General features: G+C 39.8%; 1 protein-coding gene across 5 annotated transcripts in view; it reads left to right on the top strand.

Moving 5' to 3' along the window:
* Positions 1 to 21,096, top strand: part of DPP10 (dipeptidyl peptidase like 10) — a gene marked incomplete at both ends in the record, with an annotated part of 1,314,496 nt that overhangs the window by 671,239 nt on the left and 622,161 nt on the right. For 2 of the 5 annotated variants that reach the window (XM_082631555.1, XM_082631554.1), the window contains one exon: positions 1,570 to 1,608. The exons of 2 other annotated variants lie outside the window; for them this stretch is intronic. In XM_082631555.1, coding sequence (XP_082487681.1) covers positions 1,570 to 1,608 — 39 coding nt within the window. Of the gene's footprint in view, positions 1 to 1,294; positions 1,367 to 1,569; positions 1,609 to 21,096 lie in introns of those variants that run through there. One more of the 5 variants, XM_082631551.1, reaches the window with a different exon arrangement.

Raw genomic sequence — 21,096 nt, 5'->3', positions numbered from 1 at the left:
TGAGACTCAGAGAATGCTTTTTGTCCATCTGCTTTGGGCGGGTCCTTTCTAGCAGCCCGGGAAAGCCACGTGCTAGCGCATGTGGATGAAACTGATGGACATTGTCTATTATACCCACAGGAATTCAGCCTCCAAAGAGCTCATTGACTCATTGATTTGTATCCATGCTCCGGGCTCCTGGTACCCACACTATAACGTAAACTCCCTGCTGGCGGGGAATTTGGAGAGTGTGTTTGGCACAGGATAGGTGCTCAATAAACAAACTTTGAAAGGGAGAGAGTTGTGTTGAGCAAAGGGAAGGCTGCAAAGGTACTTAAAATTTGAAGGGTTTTCTACGTGTCCAAAGAGAGAGAGAAAAAAGAAAAAAGTGTGAGTACCAGAGTATCATCATTATTGTTTTTATTCAACCTTTAGGAATTCCACTGGCATTCACCAGAGAGCTAGCAGGGGAATCCAGGCTGGAGGCTAAAGGATCCCTGTCCATTGACCCAAATCAGGAGGCGCAAAGCCTCGGGTCATAAGCTATGACACCCTCTTGGGTCCGGACAGGTGCTGGTGGCCCGGATGGGGCTCTGGACCCCCAGTACCCCGCTGCCCCCTGCCTTTTCGGAGCGCTAGAGCATGCCCAGTGGCAGCGCTGGAGCCACGGAGGGCTTTGCACGCTGGCACTCCGCTTCTCCGGGTTTTAGCAGGAGCCTGCGGGGTGATTGGGGGGGTGGTGAGGGGACCCGTGGAGCCCGGCAGCCTTGGTCGCGCGTGTGGGGAGCTGGCGCGTGGCGCAGGGCTCTCTCCTGCGTTGCGGTTACTGGGGAGATGCTGGAGCGCGGCGCCCGGCTGCTCCACCTGGCGGGCTGAGCGCTGCGCGGGGAGCCCCGGGGGGCGGGCGGGGGGCGCGGACTGCGGTAGAATGCGAGCCGGGCTCCTCCGGGACTGCGAGACAAAGCTCGAGCGCGGTCAGGTGCCGCTCGCCCGCCGCTCGCCGCTCCACTAACTTGTCTCTTGCTGGTGTCTGGTCTCCAAGGCTCTCAACGCTTTGGGGGTGGTGAGGGGCGTGGGGCGTGGGGAGTTAGAGGGTCTGCGGTGGCCGGAGGAGGGATCCTGCAAGGGGGGAGCCTGCCTGGTGCCGCTCTCCTTCCCGTCCCTCTCGCTCCCCTCCCCCCACCCCGTCGCTGCCGCTTTCCCTTCCGCCAATTCGGAGAGCGTCGGGCGCCTGTGACATGCGATCGCTGCCAAGTGACGGACCCCGAGTCTGAAGTGCCCGCGAGGAAGTGAGCGCCGACGCGGGCCGCCGGCGATGACAGCCATGAAGCCGGAGCAGCAGCCCACCCCGGGGGCCCGGGCGAGCCAGGCTCAGTCGGCGGACCAGGTGAGAGCTGGCAGCTGCGGCCAGGCCCGCCAGGGGAGGGAGGCTGCAAGCCGCTCTCCCCCCGCCCCTCAGCCCGGGCTCGGCTCCCACGCCTCCCTCTCCCCACCCTCCCCCCGCCCCAGTTCCAAGGCTCTTCCTCAGCTCCTGCATGGACTCGGCAGGAAGTTAGAGCATCTGAGCGCGCTCCGGGGCCGGGCGAGAGGATGCGCAAGGTGGAGAGCCGCGGGGAAGGGGGGAGAGAGGTAAAGGCTGGGGTGGCCCAGGGAACCCCAGCGGGAGGGCCCCCAAGGGAGGGAGGGAGGGAGAGGTGGCCGGGGCCAAGGCTCCTAGTAACGCACGTTGGAGGAATTGCTGCGCGCCTGGAGGCGTCCACTTGCTGGGTTCGAGCCCTGTCTTCACGTAGCTCGTGAGACGAGCGCTGGCCAAAGCTACCCGAGTAGGCAAATGACCTTTAGGCCGGCAGAGTTTTTCCTTTCCTTTCTTTTTTTCCTTTGAGGAGACGGGGACGGGGGCGCACAATGGGGGAAGAGGGTACACCACTCATCTGTGGTCTGCTTGGAACGGAGCTTGGAGCAAAAAGGCATAATTAGGGGGAACTGGGAAGATACTGGCTTTAATGATTTGTTGGGTCCAGATGTGTTGTGTCTGCAGAGATGAGGTGCCCTGTGCCAGCTGAGGGTTATTTTAATCGCTTTTCCGGTTTTCCGCTCCGGCCACCCCTTTGTGTTTCGGTCTTTGGGGATCTGTAGCATAACCGTTTCTGTCCCTGGATTGGGGTGACTCGGGAGTTCGGTGTCGCTTTTTCCCGAAGTTGGAGGGTCGGGAGCGCCGAGGTGCCCTGGCAAAGAAGAGGGCGGCTGTGAGAAGCCCGGTCGAGATGCTGCCACGTTTACCTGAATTAGAGTCTGAACCTAGAGGGTTACACTTAGGTCAGCGGATAACTAGAGAGCTGGAAAAGGGAGGCGCCGGGGTACATAGATGGTCCCTTTGCCCCGAGTGCACTGTTGAAGGCCGCCCGACGCATTTCTGGCAGAGACACTCCTAGCTCACGGCTAGACATGGGTCAAGGGGGTGAGCGAGGCTCCAGTAGCATCTCGGCTCTTCGCATATCCTAAGCATTGAGGAACTAGTGAACAGGAGCTGTCCAAATCGTCCTGAGTGGCGGGGGCGGGGGGGGCGGCAGAGGAGGCGACGCCAGGGCTGCTGTTATTAATATTCTAGTCCTGGTCATTGCTCCTGGCTGGTGGCCTCTCTCTTCTCCTTTTCCCTCCCCGTCTCATTTCCCTCACATATGTTTCACACAGGTGGTGAGGATTACTCAATGCCTTAAAGCTCCCCATCCCTTTACTGGGATGAATGTTGCAGTTTTTACAAAGCAGTTGTTTTCTTAAACATTCTCTTTGCTCCCTACCCTGCGATAAATATGAAACTATTAAAACATTTGTATTCCATTATATGTCCCTTCCCCTCATACCTCTTTTCCCTACTCCCTCCTGCAGACACCACAAAGTAACAACTGGTTAGCAGATTATAAAAATAATGTCAGGAGAGGAACATGGATTTAATATCCTCTTTCAGACTGACAGCCCTTAAACTTCATTAACAAGCCACTGAGCCTCTCTACTGCTCTTGGAATGATGATACCAATAAGAACGATTAGTCAGGTGAGAGTCCCCCCACGTGAAATCTTTGCTCACTAACCTGTGACACCAGCTGGTTACTTGGGGTGCTGCAAACAGTTCAGTGCTGGTGGAGGTGGGGAAGGAGAAGCAAAGCAGAGCACACAGAAGCTGAAAACGTATATGTAAATGGTGGACAAGCAGTATATGGACAGCAAAGCCTTTTGTCAGAACGAATCTGGTACTTAAAATTCATATAAAGACAGAGATTCAAGTTTGAATCCCTTGTTTCTCTTGTTAGTGTGCATTTTTGTTTATGGTCACTTCAAATAGTCAGGGAGTGGCCATTTGCAGAACTCTTGTTTTAATTGAGTTTTTTAAAGTGCCTTTCTGAGCACTGACATGATTTGAAAATGTCAATGGTATGCATATTACGCTTGAGTTAAAATGAAAGAGATTGATTTCTCAAGGGAAAAGAGACTGAAATATACATGGCAGCATCCCATTGGGGGTTTTCCAAGCACTCCCAGAAAATACCTATATGTAGTCTATTCTTTGTCTAAAGCTTGACATGTGAAATGATGACCAGATGATGTGGACAATTGCTGTGAGTGCTTAAGCTATTTCTTCTAAGATTACTACATTTTTATTAACAGTATTAGTCATTGTGACCTAATTCTGCGGTTGTCAGACAACTCTCATGTGGTCCTAGATATAATACCTCCATATAAACATGATTGATTGTTCAAGTTTCTGCGATATTTCTGGCAAAAAAAAAGATTCACAAATTTATCTAAAACTGTAGCTTTATGAAGTTCTACTTAGTGGTTAAATAAGGGGCGTGTTCCAGCTAGTCACTTAGTAGGTATTGATTTTGAGTGATTTAAGCTTTTGAATGTTGTCAGAAAGGTCCTTCGCTTTCTGTGGTAGAGACGTTTATGAAACCTCAAAGATGCCTTGTCCTGATGCCATCAAACGCCCATTTCCACTTACAGCGCCGTGGAAGACCATAGTCTTTCCTCTGGGTGAAATGGTTATGGACCACATAATTTGGTGGTTGTGATGGTCCTTTAGAGAGCTGGACGTCCCTGTTTCATCTTATCTGCTCTGGTACAGGGTGCCATGACCAGAGGCAGCCCTTCCTCTGGGAGCAGCTGCAGCAAGAATAACAGGAACTGAATATTTTTATTAATGTTCTGAATCATTGGAGATACTTTTATCATCTCAGTAGTCTTGCCTTTAAAGCTTCATTGATTAAATAAATGTTTATAATAGGTACTTCTGTTGTGTTTATAACACTCCATATTTACAAAATGTCTAAAAATAAATGCCTTGCTATTGGTAGAAACAGTCATTCCCACTTAGCGTATAATCAATATCCATTTTACATCAAGGGATACAAAATCTTGAGTGGCTAGTTGTAACTTATTATTAGGTTTCGAAATCACTTCCTGAATGCTTGCTGTGTGCCGAGTACTGTCCTCTGGGTTGATAAGGTAACATTCAATGAATGCATTTTTCTGTTTGATCCTCAAAGCAACTTTTTGAGTTAGGTCTTGTTGTTATTCCTGTTTTAGAGATGAGAACACAGAGGATTAAAGAAACTAAGCAACTTGATCAACCTTGACTTCATAAGTGGTAGAGATGAGACATAGCCCTAGTCTATGGCATTTAAGAAAAATAAGCTCATTTAAGTCTAAAGCTCCACCTTTTGGACTTCCCTGGTGGCAGAGTGGTTAAGAATCCAGCTGCCAATGCAGGGGACACGGGTTTGAGCCCTGGCCCGGGAAGATCCCACATGCCCCAGAGCAGCTAAGCCCACGTGCCACAACTACTGAGCCTGTGCTCTAGAGCCCATGAGTCACAACTGCTGAAGCCTGTGCACCTAGAGCCCATGCTCCTCCATAAGAGAAGCCACCACAATGAGAAGCCCATGCACCACAACAAAGAGTAGCCCCTGCTTGCTACAACTAGAGAAAGCGAGCAGCAACGAAGACCCAATGCAGCCAAAGATAAAAAATATAAATAAATTAATTTAAAAAAAGCTCCACCTCTAACCTCTACACAATTATAGTTCAACACACTCCGATTAGCATAATGCAGAAGAATTGCAAATATTATGTATGTGTGTGTACAAATTTACAGTGATTATAAAGTAAAGAATTTGTTTAAAGCTTCAACTATAAATGTAAATAATATCTCTTGAAATTTAAAAGTTAATGTAATATCTCTTCTGTTGATTAAAATAATATAAAAAGAACCAGATATACCCTGATAAGTACATAGGAACTTAAAAAAAAATTTCGTAGCATTTGCCCTTGGTAATGATGAGACTTTCAAGGCTTCTTAAACAAGTACATTTTTGTAGTTAGACCTGGTTTAGAATTTGCCCACGTTGCCACCAGGTGGCACCCTTTTGCTGAGTCCAATGGGGAAAAGTATTTCCTAAAATGTTTGACAGTCCTCAGCTCCAAAAAAATGAAATCAAACAAAAACAAAAACAAAAACAAACAAGGAAAAAACCCATAACCTCACTTTCTGAAGTATGACTAAAAAGTGTATTTTCATAAACAACTCTTTGGCTGTAGAGGCAGCATTAGTTATGCATAAAATAAACAAACAACAACAACAACAAGACTCATTCTGGTAGAAATCCTGTCACTTACAGTTCAGCACATAGCAGCCTCTTGATGAAATAATTCATGGTCAAAATTGCGATTAAGGGCCTCCCTGGTGGCGCAGTGGTTGAGAGTCCGCCTGCTGATGCAGGGGACACGGGTTCGTGCCCCAGTCCGGGAAGATCCCACATGCCGCGGAGCGGCTGGGCCCCGTGAGCCACGGCCGCTGGGCCTGCGCGCCCAGAGCCTGTGCTCCGCAACGGGAGAAGCCCCAACAGTGAGAGGCCCGGGTACTGCAAAAAAAAAAAAAAAAAAAAAAAAAAAAATTGCGATTAAATATGTAATGTATAAAATGCCTTTTGTAAAATACCTATGGTACATTTGGCTTTTATGTAATATTAACCTAAAAAGTTTTCATAAAAAATTAGGATTCACTATTTTTATTCCAGGTTCTAGCAAACCTGATTAAAATTTTCAAATGTATGCTTAATGAACTCATAAAAAAGTTATTCTTCCTTTTTCCCTTACTAATACATAAACATGTTATAATTTAGTTTATAAAGTATTGTTTCTAACGCAGAACCTCAAAAATAGCTTTTAGAAACCATGTTGAAAAACTTTATTTAATAGAAGGTTTATTACTTCTAAGCGTTCAACATAAAATATATACTGTCTTATTGGTGGAAGAATTCTATATGATTTGGTTATGAAAGACATTTGATGCAGGTGCTATGTAGAAGTCTTTATAACTTAGGAGATATTATACGTTTCCTACCATCCCTCAATTTCTTATTATATTTATTTTACGTATATCTTATTGCATAATATGACATTATATCTACTGCGTTTAGAACATACCACAAAACATTCCTTGCTTATAAGCTTCTAATCTCTCTGTTTATTTCAAAGACTGAGCAAATTGCACATTTAAGAAAGATTAAACTATATTAAAAACAAGTTAAAGAAAATCGTATTATTAAATATTAATGCTGCATTATCTTATGAAGTGCATTACATTGGAAACAAAACACTGAAACCAAATTTCTCCCAGTTTGAGTAAAAATAAAGCTATTTCCCAGTTTTCGTTCCTTGAATCATTTATGATTACATAATGTTTTAAGCTTCTAGTACTTATAGGCATATTTTAGATTTATTTACATTTTACCAACATACACAAAATGAGAATGTTGCAACTAGGACTGTGAGCTTTTGTGCCATCAACCAGGAGTATTTCTTTACTACTGTCTATAGTTATGCACTGGAAGCACAGATTCAAGTTCATATCTCAGCTTGGCCAGTCATTGCTGTGTTTTGGGGGGCAGGATAACTCATTTTCTGTATTTCATCTGTGACTGGAGGTGACTGCAGATCCTTTACATGCTTGTGGTAAGGATTGAATGAAATAATATGTAAAAGCTTTTGAATAATGTTTGTCTCATACCAATGCTCTCATTAAATGTATAGTCTAGGAATAGGAGCCTAGGGGAAAACAAAGCTTAGAGGATCACTGAATCACCTACAGCTGGTATAATATTTTAACATTTTACTGAGTATTGCATTGTTTAGTACACATATGTGTATGATTACCTATGAGTTTGCACATGCATAAAAATATTTTAATAATGTAATATATATTATTGGGTTAGGCATCTAGCCTGATTGGGCAGAAATGCGGACTTCAAAATATTCTGTAGCATCCTTATTTCCACTCAGTCAAAACTCACTTTTTACTGTCCTTCTCTGTAAGGGACCAGGCTGAAAGTAAACATTGGCTAATTCTCACTAACAGGGGAATTAGCTGCTGAATACGCATATTGTTTTCAATGTAATGCACTCATATTGGTAATTAGCATGGAGAAAGAGGAAGTTTGAAGAAAAAAGGGGTGTGACTTACAGAAATATCTCAGGAGGTGAGATTTCAGTCATTTCAGTCATTCAGGAGAATGTGCATAGTAGTGGAACCCCCTGCAGGGAGCCCAGTGTGGGTGCGCCTACCATCACTGGGAGTGAGACTGCGTGACCCAATATTGGGCTCAACGTAATTCGAAAGATTTTTTAATAAACACTTTTCAACAGTTATTCCTATGCAATATTTAAATACAGACAACATTTTTTATGTTGTGACTATTAAAGTTACCTCCATATATTTTCATACTTGCTGAGTGACTTCGTGTGTTCTAATCAAGTCCACGTCTTACTGAAATATTATAACGGGGGTATGTACGAAGACATACGTCAACTAGCAAAGGGTGGACCTCTTCCCATCTGAAGACCTGTAAAGGCTCCAAAAAAGGGCAAATTAATAATGGAGGGAATATAAACTTCTTCATAAACACGTCTTCACGTCGAGTTGGAAATGTTTCCGCCCTCGTGTATGCTGCCTTGCTTTGAGAAGTCTTACAGCTCAGTGTCAGTTATTCCCAGCACACTCTTGTGTTAAAGTTTATGCTTGACCTGATCCACAAGCTTTTTGGCAATAACTAATCTCCTTTTACTTTTCTCCATCTAGACAACACCTGTTTTCCAAGGCTTTTAAATTGTGCACCTATCACCCCCCTCCCCGACCTGATAGAGACATCCTTATCATTTGCTACGTATTAGCTAAAGGAGGGCTTGTCATTTCCAGGATAGTAGAGAAAGCTGGGAAGTAGGCTCAGTGGAAAGAATGGGACACTGAAGAGAGAGCTCCTCTACTGTAGATTCATTTTAGTTAAGCTGTCCTAAATCTCCAAGGTTTCAAACATACCCATATGTGATGGTAAATATAACACCCACTGCCAGGCCAAATACAGAAAACTGACTTGTATCCAAAGCTGATTAAAATAAACATTTTATTTTAAACTATAATTGATGTTAACAGCACTCTTGGTAATATCTTCTACAGAATAAAAAATGATTTTCATTTTCTTTTCAAGTTTGTCCTCCCGTGGTTTATTTGAAAATTGTTAAAGCATTAATAATTTTTAAACCAACTTTCAGATAACATGCTTATTCCATTAACCAGAACAGTACATTTTATTGTACAATATATTTTGGAATTGCCAAATGATTTTCAGATTTAATTATATTCTGGGGAAGAAGGCAACATGATGTAAGGTTGAAAACAGAGTCCAACAGATTGCAGGTTGAATCCTTCTTCTTCCCTTTATCATGCAATGTAGGGCAAATGCTTTAACCCCTCTAAAACCTTTTCCTCACCTTTAGAGGAAGCGGATGGGGAGAGTGCGGCAAGGGTGAGAGACAGTCTGTATGAAGGGATCGTACAATATCTGACCCAAGGCAGCACTTAGTAAGTATTTTTATTCTTATCGCTACTATGCTTCTCAGTCATCTGAGAAGATTATTTCATTCTTTTGCAAGGGTAATTTTGCATTTACCTTGATGAAAATGCTGAATATATATGTATGTGTGTGTGTGTTCATTATCATATGTACACACACCATGTACACATACATACTTATGATCTAAATATACTGGGTATTTTACAGTCGGTTTATTGTAAGGCATTAGGTAAAAAAATTTAACAACCTGACTGATTTCTACTGTTTTTATCTGCTCACCTGTTTAGGATCTTCTTTGAAGTGCTCATGGTTTAATACTCTCTTTACAAAAGTTTGGTTTCCAGAAAGGATTGAATTTCCTTAGAAATTCTTTGCATATGGGAACCGATGATATGTTGAGTTGAAATTTAAGAAAAGTGCATAATCAAAACTGACTTCAGATCTGGAAGAGCCAAGTCAAGCTGCCTGTGTATTCTCTAGCCAAGGTGTATATTATCTGACTTGAATATTATTGTCATTTATCATACTTATCACAGGTCAATGCAAAAACCAATGTATCAGGTTACAAGAGAGCAAATGAAGAAAAGTGAGGAAACAAGCCATGTTGATTATCTTTATCCCCAGCCCCCTTTTGAGATCTAAATGAAGATTCAATTTCTTCTTCCATTTGAGAGTTTCTGCTCTGAAAACATAAATATGACAAATCTGAATTATATCACTGAGAACCTGAATGGCAGGCTCTCCTGTGATTTATTTTCAAATAATGGACCAGAGAGACCACTCGAAGTTGCATTAATAATGCTTGTACAGGGTTGAAGCAGGCCTTTCCTGTTATTGGTACATGGGTTTACTTTTTGCAAGAGGAATGGAGTAAGTGAAAATTCAGATACGCTTCCATTAATCACATCTCACCTCCAGGAAAGGTTTTAATATGAGTTAATTAACGCAAGACATGGACGTTTTTTTTCATTTCACATATTTTGAAACAAGTGCTAGAAAGTCTTTTTTTAAAAAATAAAGCAACCCTTTCAATCAATGTTTCATAAACTTGCATAATGATTCTTCTCACCTAGACACAGAATCCAGGATTAGGAATCAAGACACCTTCTGAGTAGAGGTCAAAAATCTATAGAAAAATCTGAAATTCATGTAGAATTTCTAAAATGTAGAAATAGGTCATTTGTTTTGCTAGGTTAGCATATAATTTACATTTCCTGGGTTCTATGAATTTATGAATAGATTTTCCTATCTACTCCATTAGCTTTTAGTGATTTTAAGGAAAAAGACCATGCATTTCACTGGTTTGTTTCTTTTTAGAATACTACAAACTGTGTTTTAAGATATAAAGAAAATATAGTTTGAAGGTATATTCATCATCTTCATAAAGTAATTCCTTTTCTCTGATCCTGTGAATTAAGCGTATTCCGTTTCTTGACAGCCATGTTGGCAGTGATAGGTAGGTGTGAATTGAACCTGGAGTGGGAATGGAAGAGACTCACCCTTATTCACACCTGTGGAGGTTGTTTATAATTATTCTAAATGAGGTTTATGGACCGTTAGTGCCACAGTGGCATTACGGGTGTTTTGCATCTGCCACTCCTTACAAGTGTCTGTTTGCTCACAGAATCAGTGCTTCTTACGTTACAGGATTGTCATTTTGATTCCTTTGTCTCCCTTTGCATCTGTGTCATCTCCAAATCCAAATCCAGTTTTTTCTACCCTTCTGTATTTCTGAGATCCAGTTTCTGTCCAAGACTGGTTCCCTGATGTCTAAACTACTGCGATGTCCATAGTGGCCTTGCTCTTCCAAATTCTTCCTTCAAATAGCCATAAAGTCATAAATGATGATAACATTTTGAGAAACTGTTCTGTTTGCTGAATCTAATGCCTTTGTTTTCATATCAGGAGACAGTCAGTGCAGAGGTGAGTGGCCTGTCTCAGATCACACAGTTTGTTAGAATCAGAAGCAATAATTGAGTTTGGGTCTTTTCAGTGTTGGCCATTTTTCATGTGTCATGCTGCCAGAGTCAGCTATTGATACAGAGCCTTTGATAGTTTCTTGGTGGCACATTCACCTTCCTTAGCATTTGATGTCAGAGTAAAATTTGTTTTTGAAATTAATGTTCTTAAAAGCTTTGAATCTGTAGGCAAAACTCACTTGACATTTCTTGGTTTCTCCAGTGTGATGTGTTGGTTCTAGACCAGTGTCCATAGACTCTTGGCACTTGGCAGCAAAACTTCACAGAACCACATAGGCATCTTCTCCAACTTGCCATGGCAAGAAGTCACCCCAATGTCCTAAAGCCATCCTGAGAGTAAACTGTGAGATGCGCTTTTCCAAGGAAACGACAGCATCTCTCACTGTACATGAAGACACAGGCATTCTTAAACCTCTTCTCTTCCCCTCAGCATGAAAGAGGACCCACTGATCCTCTTTCAGCAGTTGAAATTGCAATTCAATGATGAATAGATGAGTGATTGGATGAATCTCTTTTTATTTATTTTTTTATTTTTTAAACTTTTTAAACATCTTTATTGGAGTATAATTGCTTTACAATGGTGTGTTAGTTTCTGCTTTAAAACAAAGTGAATCAGCTATACATATACGTATGTTCCCATATCTCTTCCCTCTTGCGTCTCCCTCCCTCCCACTGTCCCTATCCCACCCCTGTAGGTGGTTACAAAGCACCGAGCTGATCTCCCTGTGCTATGCGGCTGCTTCCCACTAGCTATCTATTTTACGTTTGGTATGCGCTTGGCACCCTAGAAAGCACGAAGGTGAATTTTAGAGCTTTCTTGATAAGTTAATAGAAACAACAGGCTTCTGATTCGCTGGAGTTCTTGGAAGACAGGGCTGCTTCTAGAAGCTGTGGTAATTTTGTCAGAGTCCCAAGTTCTGATACCAGACCAGAGAAACTTTTATCTGCTAAATAAATAAACAAGAAGTAGTTTTGAGTCACACAGAATTCTTTTTAGTGGAAAGAACTATGGCTTTGTATTAATCTAACCTCAGTTTAAACTCTATTTACTAGTTTGAGCAAGTCACCCAGTCTCTCTCTGAATTTAATACTTCATCTGGAAATGGGATGATGCTTACCATGCAGAATTGTTCTGAGGACTAGCAATGAATAGGTTTCTTAAGCAGGGGATGCTGAAAATGGCTGTGCTTTTTGTTGTTGTTTTTATTAATGTGTATTGGGTTGCTCTACCAGACAGAGGCAAAGGGATGGGAAATCAAGCTTCATTGGATTGGAGGTTCCAGCTTTAAAGCTTTTTTCTCTGTTACTTTGATTAAACTTCAGAGCAGCTTTCATACTGAGCTCTTGTTTTATTTTGACATGGAGATTATATGGATTCATCCTGGCTCCAAAGCAAACATGGATTAGGAGTTGGTCAGTAAAATATATGACATCTATTTATTTTTATATTCCTTATAAGTGCAGAAAAATCAACAAAGTTTGCATTCTGAAGGTGGAGAACTGAATGTGGATTTGCCTTTCCTGATTTCTTCCCTCCATTCCATGGTTAAAATCCTTCTAATGCTTCTGATACATTCTACATTTGGAGTACTGTTTCATTCTTATTCAGAGCTACAGTCCTTGAGCTGTAATGGCGAATCCAAAAAAACTAATATAGAATCACAGACGGTGCAAATATTTGAAAATAGGTAAATACAATCTAGGATTAGCTGCTTGGGCTCAGAAATGTCAGCTTTGTATTGCTTATTCGTCACACAAGGCGATTTTAGTTAAGGGGAAATCCAGGACAAAAGCATCATGATACAAAATTGCTGGTTTGGAGCTATGCATCATAACAAGCCCATAATTGTTATATAAACTCCAGAATGAGTTGGTCTGTAACAGGAAAAGGTGTTTCAGAGAGGTCACAAAGTACCAAGAGGCTCTATAGGTGGTAAAAACAGTAAGTAAATATGATAACATGGAACTGCTATCATTACTGTCTGCTGAATTATACTTGAAGCCAATTTTTGAGGAGAAAATATCCATTCTTATGAGTATGCTGCAGTTTCATATTAAATGACCTGAGCATGGGAACCAATAGATTGCCAGCATAAAATCCATCCATGGTAATTATTAGTAACAAGAGCTATGTGTCCCTGTTTCTGACTCTGAGCGTTTTAAACAATATAATCTAATTTTCCTTTAGTTTTGCCCCTATAAGAGATGTGATTCTTTGAAAAGGATCTTGGAACTAACTATGGTGATTAAGTCACCTGGTTTACTGATAAGACAGCTGAGAATGATAAAGGCTAACTTGTTCAAGGTCATACCAACTGATGATTTTAGAAACTGGAGTAGATTAGAAACCAGAGTTCCTCACTTCTAGGTTGGGAGTCTGTAGAAGGAGACTCAATCATGGGATCGTGGAAGTCACTTCTGGTTGTCTGTGTTCTTGTCAGAGAAGTAAAGGTGGATGAGAATTAACATGGGAAGGTTCCAGCTTGTTTAAAATTTTACTCTGACATCTTCTTTTAATTTAAAAGTTTTTTCTAGGCAGTAGGTTTAATAAGATTAGATCTATTATATATCAATCCTATCAGGAAGCATCAAAGAGCAGGTGGTCATGTGTGTAATGGTTGTGTGAAACCTCGATTTTCTGCGGTTTCTCATTTCTCAGATGAAGTGGCAGAGAATGAGAAGAGATGCTGTAGGTTATATACGACCTGTAAAGCAGCACTGATCCCTATCAAGTAAGAAATCATGGATCTCATGTAAATATACAGGGAACATTATGTCAAGGACTTAACTTATTTTTTTTTTATTATTATTATTTTTTTGTGGTATGTGGGCCTCTCACTGTTGTGTCCTCTCCCGTTGTGGAGCACAGGCTCCGGATGCGCAGGCTCAGCGGCCATGGCTCACGGGCCCAGCCGCTCCGCGGCATGTGGGATCTTCCCAGACCAGGGCACGAACCCGTGTCCCCTGCATCGGCAGGCGGATTCTCAACCACTGCGCCACCAGGGAAGCCCCTAGGACTTAACTTATTAATAAAGGAACCATCAAGATGGTAAAGCTGGTTTACAAAGCTTTTGAGGAAGAGAGATTTATATAGTCAGGAAAACAATGGCATACAAAGTTTGCAAAATTAGATCCAAAACTGGTTAATATCCAATAGGGAATTTAAATGATAATCTTTGTGGTTATCTTTTATAGCAGACAGAAATGTTTTGTAACTTATCTATCTTCTACAATTAACATCTAACTTTACAGACTTTGGATCTATGTCAAAAGTAAATGGTAAGCCTAAGAAAGAGACATTCTCCTTAAATTGTATAATCCTTGTGTGGGCTGATTAGAAATTCCTCCGTCTTGGCATTAGAAGGATCGACATGCAATTATAATTATGTTTTATTTCCAAGTTCTCAAAAATTTTCTTAACATCCTGACCTTACAAAAATGGTGCAGTCTGGGCCTACACTTGATGTTGCAACCAACTTTACATTTGATGTTGCAACCAAGCAATTTTATCATAACTTTCTACAAGCCCTGTGGAGCTTCGAATGTCAGACCCAATTCACCAGCAATGAAGTTGCCAGTCAGCCAACATTGCTTGTCGATTTGTCCCAAAAAATTGGTCCAGGTGTTTTTGAAGGATGGAAGAGAACAGTTTGATAACTTCAAACAGCTCTCTGTGGAGAAGATGAAGTAGAATAATTGCACACAGGGAGGTGAAAAGCCATTCTCTATGATTTAGCAAAATAGAGTCTGATCAAGTTGCATTGTGGTAGTGGTTCCGGGGAATGGTGGCTTTCAGAGCTGCCCTTTGTTTTTTTTTGGTTTGTTTGTTTTTCTGCTTTTATGATGACTATGGTTATACTGCACTGTATATTTGAAAGTTGAAAGTTGCTGAAAATCTTAAAAGTTCTCATTACAAGAAAAAAATTTGTAGCTATATAAGGTGATGGATGTTAACTAAACTTGCTGTGGTAATCATTTTGCAATACATATATCAAATCATTATGTTGGACATACACCTTAAACTCGTGCAATGTTACGTTGATTATATCTCACTACAACTAGAAAAAATTAATTTAAAAATGATACATTCTGGGTTTAATTTCAAGTTTGAAAATTCCTAGCCATGTGAAGTCTATTCAAATATTTTATTCTGAGCCTTTGTTTGCTTATCTGCAAAACATGAGGCTCTAATTAAAAACAAATAAGCAAGCAAACAAACAAAACCGAGCTGCCCTTTGGAGGAGAGAGATACTGTAGCCCCCAACACAGTATGATTTAAGATGTATCTTAAGTGTTCCTTCTCTTGTCACTCACTTTCCTGACTGCCAGTCAAGAGAAAGCTCTTCTCATCTGTCTGAATATATCTGAATTCCACCATGACTCCCTTTGGTCTTTTAACTTTAAGGCTGAGCAGGCGGTGGTCATGATTTAGGTCTAACTGTAATTATTTGATATGCCATGGTGACTTGGTAGGCTGTATCTTGAGAACTGATATTCAGGGCAAGAGGAAATGAGGGCTTTATGAATGTGAGGGGGTGGTGACAGGAGGAAATAAACATAGAAATAGGGCTGGGAATCTCTGGAGAGAATGATCACCTGCACGTGGGGCAAGCCACTTCCCTTAACTGACCCTCAGTTTTCTAATCTGAGTGAAAAAAAATAAGTTCAGATGAGTATTTTTGTACTATGTATAAAGGCGTTTGGTGAAAAGTTAGGGGTTTAAACAATCTTATTGGATTACTAAGACTTATTTTCCTAAAATATCTTTTACTACCTATAGAAAAGTATCCTACCAAGTATTAAGAAAGATGCTCTAGATCAGTATTGTCCAATAGTACATTCTGGAATGGTAGAAAAGCTTGTATATATGTGTTTTCCAGTATCGTAGACACCAGCCACGTGTGGTTACTGAACACTTGAATTGTGTCTAGTGTCACTGAGGAGCTGATTTTCAATTTCATTTAATTTTAATTAAACTGAAATAGCCAGATGTGACTAGGAGCTACTGTATTAGACAGTTATTTCTAGACCTTTGTTTTTTAAACATTAACATGCATATGAATCATTTGGAGATATTGTTATAAAGTAAAGTTTAACCTGGTGAACCTGGAATGGGGTCCAAATTTTGCATTTATAACATGATTCTAGTCTTTGGACCATGCTTTATGTAAAACTTTATTTCTTAGCATCAGTGATTCTTGAATTCTAATTTATGGCTTTGCCCAGGCTGACATCTGTCATAGAAGATAAGTCTGATGCTCAATTTCGCATTCTATCATTTTCTTAATAGGTCATCACTATTAATGTTTTCATTTTTTTCTTTTCTTTGTTCCAGAGACATCTGTGGTATATAAAAGCTATTCCAAATCTTTCGCCACCTCTTTTTACATAAATGCTAGTATACATGTTTGTTTTAAAATGCATGATTTTTTGTTATTTATGGATATTATCAAAATAGATTCTTTAACAGTTGGCTTCTTTAACATATTTTCCTCTTTTATTCATGATGAATTAGATCTCTTTGTGTCCTATAAACTGATAAGCAGTCTTGGTGCATGTGTGTGCCTGTGCACTTGTGTGCATGTAGACGGCATGAACCATGACCTTGGAACTGCCTGAAATACAACATGTACTCACTGAACACCTGAGAAATTGTCTAGTGGAGCACATAAGAGCATGAACTCTAAAAGCAAATAGCCAATATGCTTTCCCAATCAGCCACATGAAGTAAATTATTTCATATCATTTATATCACTTAATATTATTTAAATATTTAATAAATCATTTAACCTCAGTTTAATAAAGGTGAGCAGTTGATCATTATTATAATATGTATGATTGTATGTGACCAAAAAGACATTTTCTCTCTTTACTACCTGTGATACCTTGGGAATCTCTTAACCTCTCTGAACCTTAGCTCCTCATTTGCAAAATTGGAATTAAAGTATTTAATTTGTTGGCATTCACTTCGGTGCTGTACATCTATGTATATGTATATTTTTATCTCTATAACCTTGGTCTATATATGTTAATTAGAGTCTTGTAACACATTGAAAAGAGAATAGTGTCCTCCCCACCTTCAAGTATTATTAGACTCAGGAATAAGTGCCAACAGTTACATGTTCTAAAAATTTGCAAATAATTGTTGAGCATTTCCCAGTGGATAGGTAAAAGGAAAGGGACATTTATTGTCATATTATCAGAGACAGATTTATATCCAGTGAGTTACTCCTGTTAAGGAAATAAGACAATATTTAGAAATTTTAATATAGCATTTTTAAAGTACCCTGGGTTTTCTGTAACAATAAGGAAGATTTTCTATTACTAGATGAATGAATGGTACTGTAAAGCATAAAGTCTGCCAGTGGACAGGACCCAGCGCTGTGAAAATACTGTTTCCTGTAATTTTATTAAGTAATATGGAAACTTTCAATACGTGATGATGAATACATGTCATGATTGCATTTTCCTGCATCCTGGGGGGTTAGCCTAATTTGTAAAATGGGAGACATCTCTTTAAGGAGTGTACTATATTTCATTTTCATCTCTTATTTAGCCTAAAAGTGCTATATGTTGCTGTCAGCCACCATTAACTTATTCTCCTAGTGAAGAGGAAAGAGAATAATCATAGTTGAGGGAGAGATGGAAGACCTTAGCCTTTGCAGAATCCTTTTTTATTTTCAAGAAAAAATTACTTCAATAAATTATAAATTCATGACTTTTTATGTCCTTACAACCTCATATAATGAAGAAGCTGAGAACCATTTCAAACTCAGAAATGAGCTATTCGGTCAAAATATTCCCCTGTGTTCCACCAAGTAGTACTGAAAATTATTAAGAAACACACCAGGAAGAAAAATGGCAGTGAGGAAATGTTTTATTGATCCATTTAGGATGACCAGGTCTTCCAAGGCTCCAACCACTTTCACAGAGGGAAGTTTTAGTTAAACGATTTTTAACAATAGGGAAAACAAAGTTTTAAAATTTCTTTTAAGATTCTGTAAAGATTACAGAGCTCTTTAAAATCAAAGACCTGCCACTCTCCTTTTCTCTGAAAAATTTTAAAGAAAAATCAATTCTTTACAATGCACTTCCTGAATTATGGCTCGTCATACTTTGTGGCAGGTAATCTTTAAACACTAGGAAAAAGCATTTCGTTTCTAGTGGTTTGGGAAAGTCAAGCTACTAAACGGGAGGCAGTTATTAGAGTTCAGAACAGGCACTAATTCTTGATGTTCTGCTTGGGATATTAGGAGAATGGGGGCACTGTTTAGGGGGTACATTGATAGAAATCAAGTAGAGCTTTCATAATTCATTTTTCCTGATCTCTAAATAACCTAGTCAGAAAAGGTATATGAAGCAATGCCAGAAGAATTCCTGATTTCATACTGAGTGAATGAATATGACTTAAAGTAAATCTTAATGAGTTAAGTTATTACATATTCATACATGAAGACTGGGTAGTAGTACCATTGGATTTTATCATGAGGAATAAACCCTTCTATGCATTTTAATCCAGCATCTCTTAAGTTAGATCTATTGCTTTTCCAAATTAACCTGGAAACCTTAGGTCAGATAATATGATAACAGAGAGACAGAGAAGTTTATCAGGAAGTCAGCGTTCTCCTGGTCCCCAGGATGTCACTGTGTTAGGTGGCACACCTAACCCTCTGTTTCCCTAGCTACCACGAGAATTTCATGACATAGCCAATGGATGAATTTTAAGTTTTGCCCCTGGCAAAATCTAACTTTATCATCCCGTCAATAGAAATACGTATGTATGTAGACATCCAGGATTATGCTCCAAAAAAAGCTCTTCTGAATGGGGGAATGTTTCTGCCTATTCACCTTAGTGTCTGTGGAGTTAAGTGTCTACTTTGGAAAGTCTGAGGGTAACCCCAGGCACTCTTCCTTACGCTAACCTACCTTCCTCCTTCCCTTTCTCCTTCCTTCTTTTCATTCTTTTTTAAGTAAAGAGACAGGAGGGAATACAGAAGTAAATAAAAATGGTTCTCTTCTTGAACTTAACAGAAACACCTCACCTTTGTTTTGATTTGTGAATATGGAACATTTCAACACCATTTTCTAACATGAAGCTGTTTTACATCGAGAACTTGCAAGGCGCATCTGTTCTTTTTATCCTGGACCTTGAAAAATAATTTTCGGACAAACATTCTGCTACAAAAATATTTAAGTCAGCAAGCTTTATTTTTTTAAGTCACAAAGGAGAGTCTGGTGACTCATGGGTATGAATGAGTCATGGGTATGCAAAGTAAAGTGTGGGGAAAATAGTCAAAAACCATGCATTGTCTTTGTATGGTGACAGATGGTAATTAGATTTATCATGGTGATCATTTTGTGATCATGGTGATCATGCATGAAAACATCAAATCACTGTTATATACCTGAACCTAATATAATGTAAGTTGATTATACTTCAATTAAAAAATTCATAATACCTCTTAATTTTTAGGGGTTGAGGATCAAACTAGGAAGTTGAAGAGAAGCTTCAGTGTCAATAAAAGTAAAAAAATAGTGACGCCATGCTGTCAGTGCTGTATTTGGCCATAGTCCATCAATGTATGCCCCTTTACACTGTGAAGGCAAGTTATAATTAATAGAAAACAGTGCTTCAAATACAATGATACTTAAAAGCGTAAGAATTTATTATTTTCATTTTAAAATAGAAATAGATATTAAACAATCACCTTTATCGAGGTATAGTTATGAAATATATTTATTGGGGAATAAACTTAGTGGACTGTTTGTTTGAAAATATGGTATGTTCTAAATAAACTTTTAACTCCAGGAAAATTATGACCATCTAGAGTAATTTGGTGCCACAAAGTAAAATATATATCTACAGGTCTGAGAAGGTGCACAGTATAAAGAGACAACATTGTACACAGAAGTTGGTTATGATGGCTGTAAAGGTACTTTAATTCTGAGATATCTAATAATTACTTTTAATGAATTCTGCCACCGTGAAATAGTTTATATTGCCACATTTCATGCTGGAAGAAGCAGCTAAGCTGGGATTGGTGGGGTTCGAAAGATTTCACCTAAAGTGAGCTTTTTCAGATGTGGGGGAAATGATCCAGGAACAAAAGCTTTGGGGTTCTCAGGAATGCAATATCATTCTCTATGGAGTATTTTTAAAAAACCATTCCTGTCTCTCCTTAGACCTTAAAAGTACATGGAAAACCCCCTCTTCTCAGTGGTGTAACTTTTAAAAATGTCCTTCAGTGCAAGTGCAGATATGCCTGTCCATGGTGTATGTCCCTATTTATGATACATTTCTCCTTTATTTACCCCATGGATCAAGCAAGAGTAATTTAACTAAGGGAGAAGGTGGGGAGGCCATCGCAGAAGACCCCTATCCAGCCTGAGTGATGGAAAGTTCTTTCTTGTGCTCTCCATTCCTCCATACTACCCGTTCTGCTTTAAATACTGCTTTACATATCCACCTTCCTTCATTTTTCAGGGAGATGTGAATGTAGAAACCAAGATGACCTTAGTGGTAAACTGTACCACCCCAGAAGAGTAAGTAGTGTGGCTTATACCACATGGAAAAATTTACATACACACACACACACACACACACACACACGGGCTAGTGAAGGAAAAATAATAACTTACTTGAAGATTTCTCTTGGCATCATAACCTAAGTCCTGCAGAACTTGCTCTGATAACAATGTAAGCCACTCACTCTTTCTCACTCAGAGCAGAAAAGAAACAGAGGAAATTATCCACTGCTATAATATAATGTCATTCTACCCCCAAAATGCCATGTAAGAATTCCTTCATATCTTAGAGATAGGTTCTTCTATTAACACTCCAAACGCTATGGAAAAACAAAACAAAACAAAACATATTCTTTTAAATTGATTCTGACTTGTGGTTCTTGGGAATAAAGCTAATTTTAAGCATTCCTGTCTTGGTGGTTTCTGCTAAGTGGCCTCCAATTATAATGAGAACCTTTTTCTCAACTCCATCATACTTTGAATTTACCTGTTTACTGGTCTCTCTCCAGATAGCTACCTCTCTTAAGGGCAAGGACTGGGCTTTGTTAATTTCGAATCATCAATGAAGAGGTTTCAAAAAACCTTTGTGAATTTGCATTTGTGGTAGAAATGCTTTGAAGAGAACAGAGTCTGGCATTTAGAAGAGGGCCCGGGGTAATCTTTATTAAGCTGATCAGTATCTATAGTAGTTCCCAGTTTGTGGGTACT

Source organism: Mesoplodon mirus (genome assembly GCF_964341445.2).
Source record: "Mesoplodon mirus genome assembly, chromosome: 8".
Taxonomy (NCBI): domain Eukaryota; kingdom Metazoa; phylum Chordata; class Mammalia; order Artiodactyla; family Ziphiidae; genus Mesoplodon; species Mesoplodon mirus.
The sequence above is the reverse complement of the archived record's forward strand: the minus strand, read 5'-3'. Positions and strand labels throughout refer to the sequence as shown.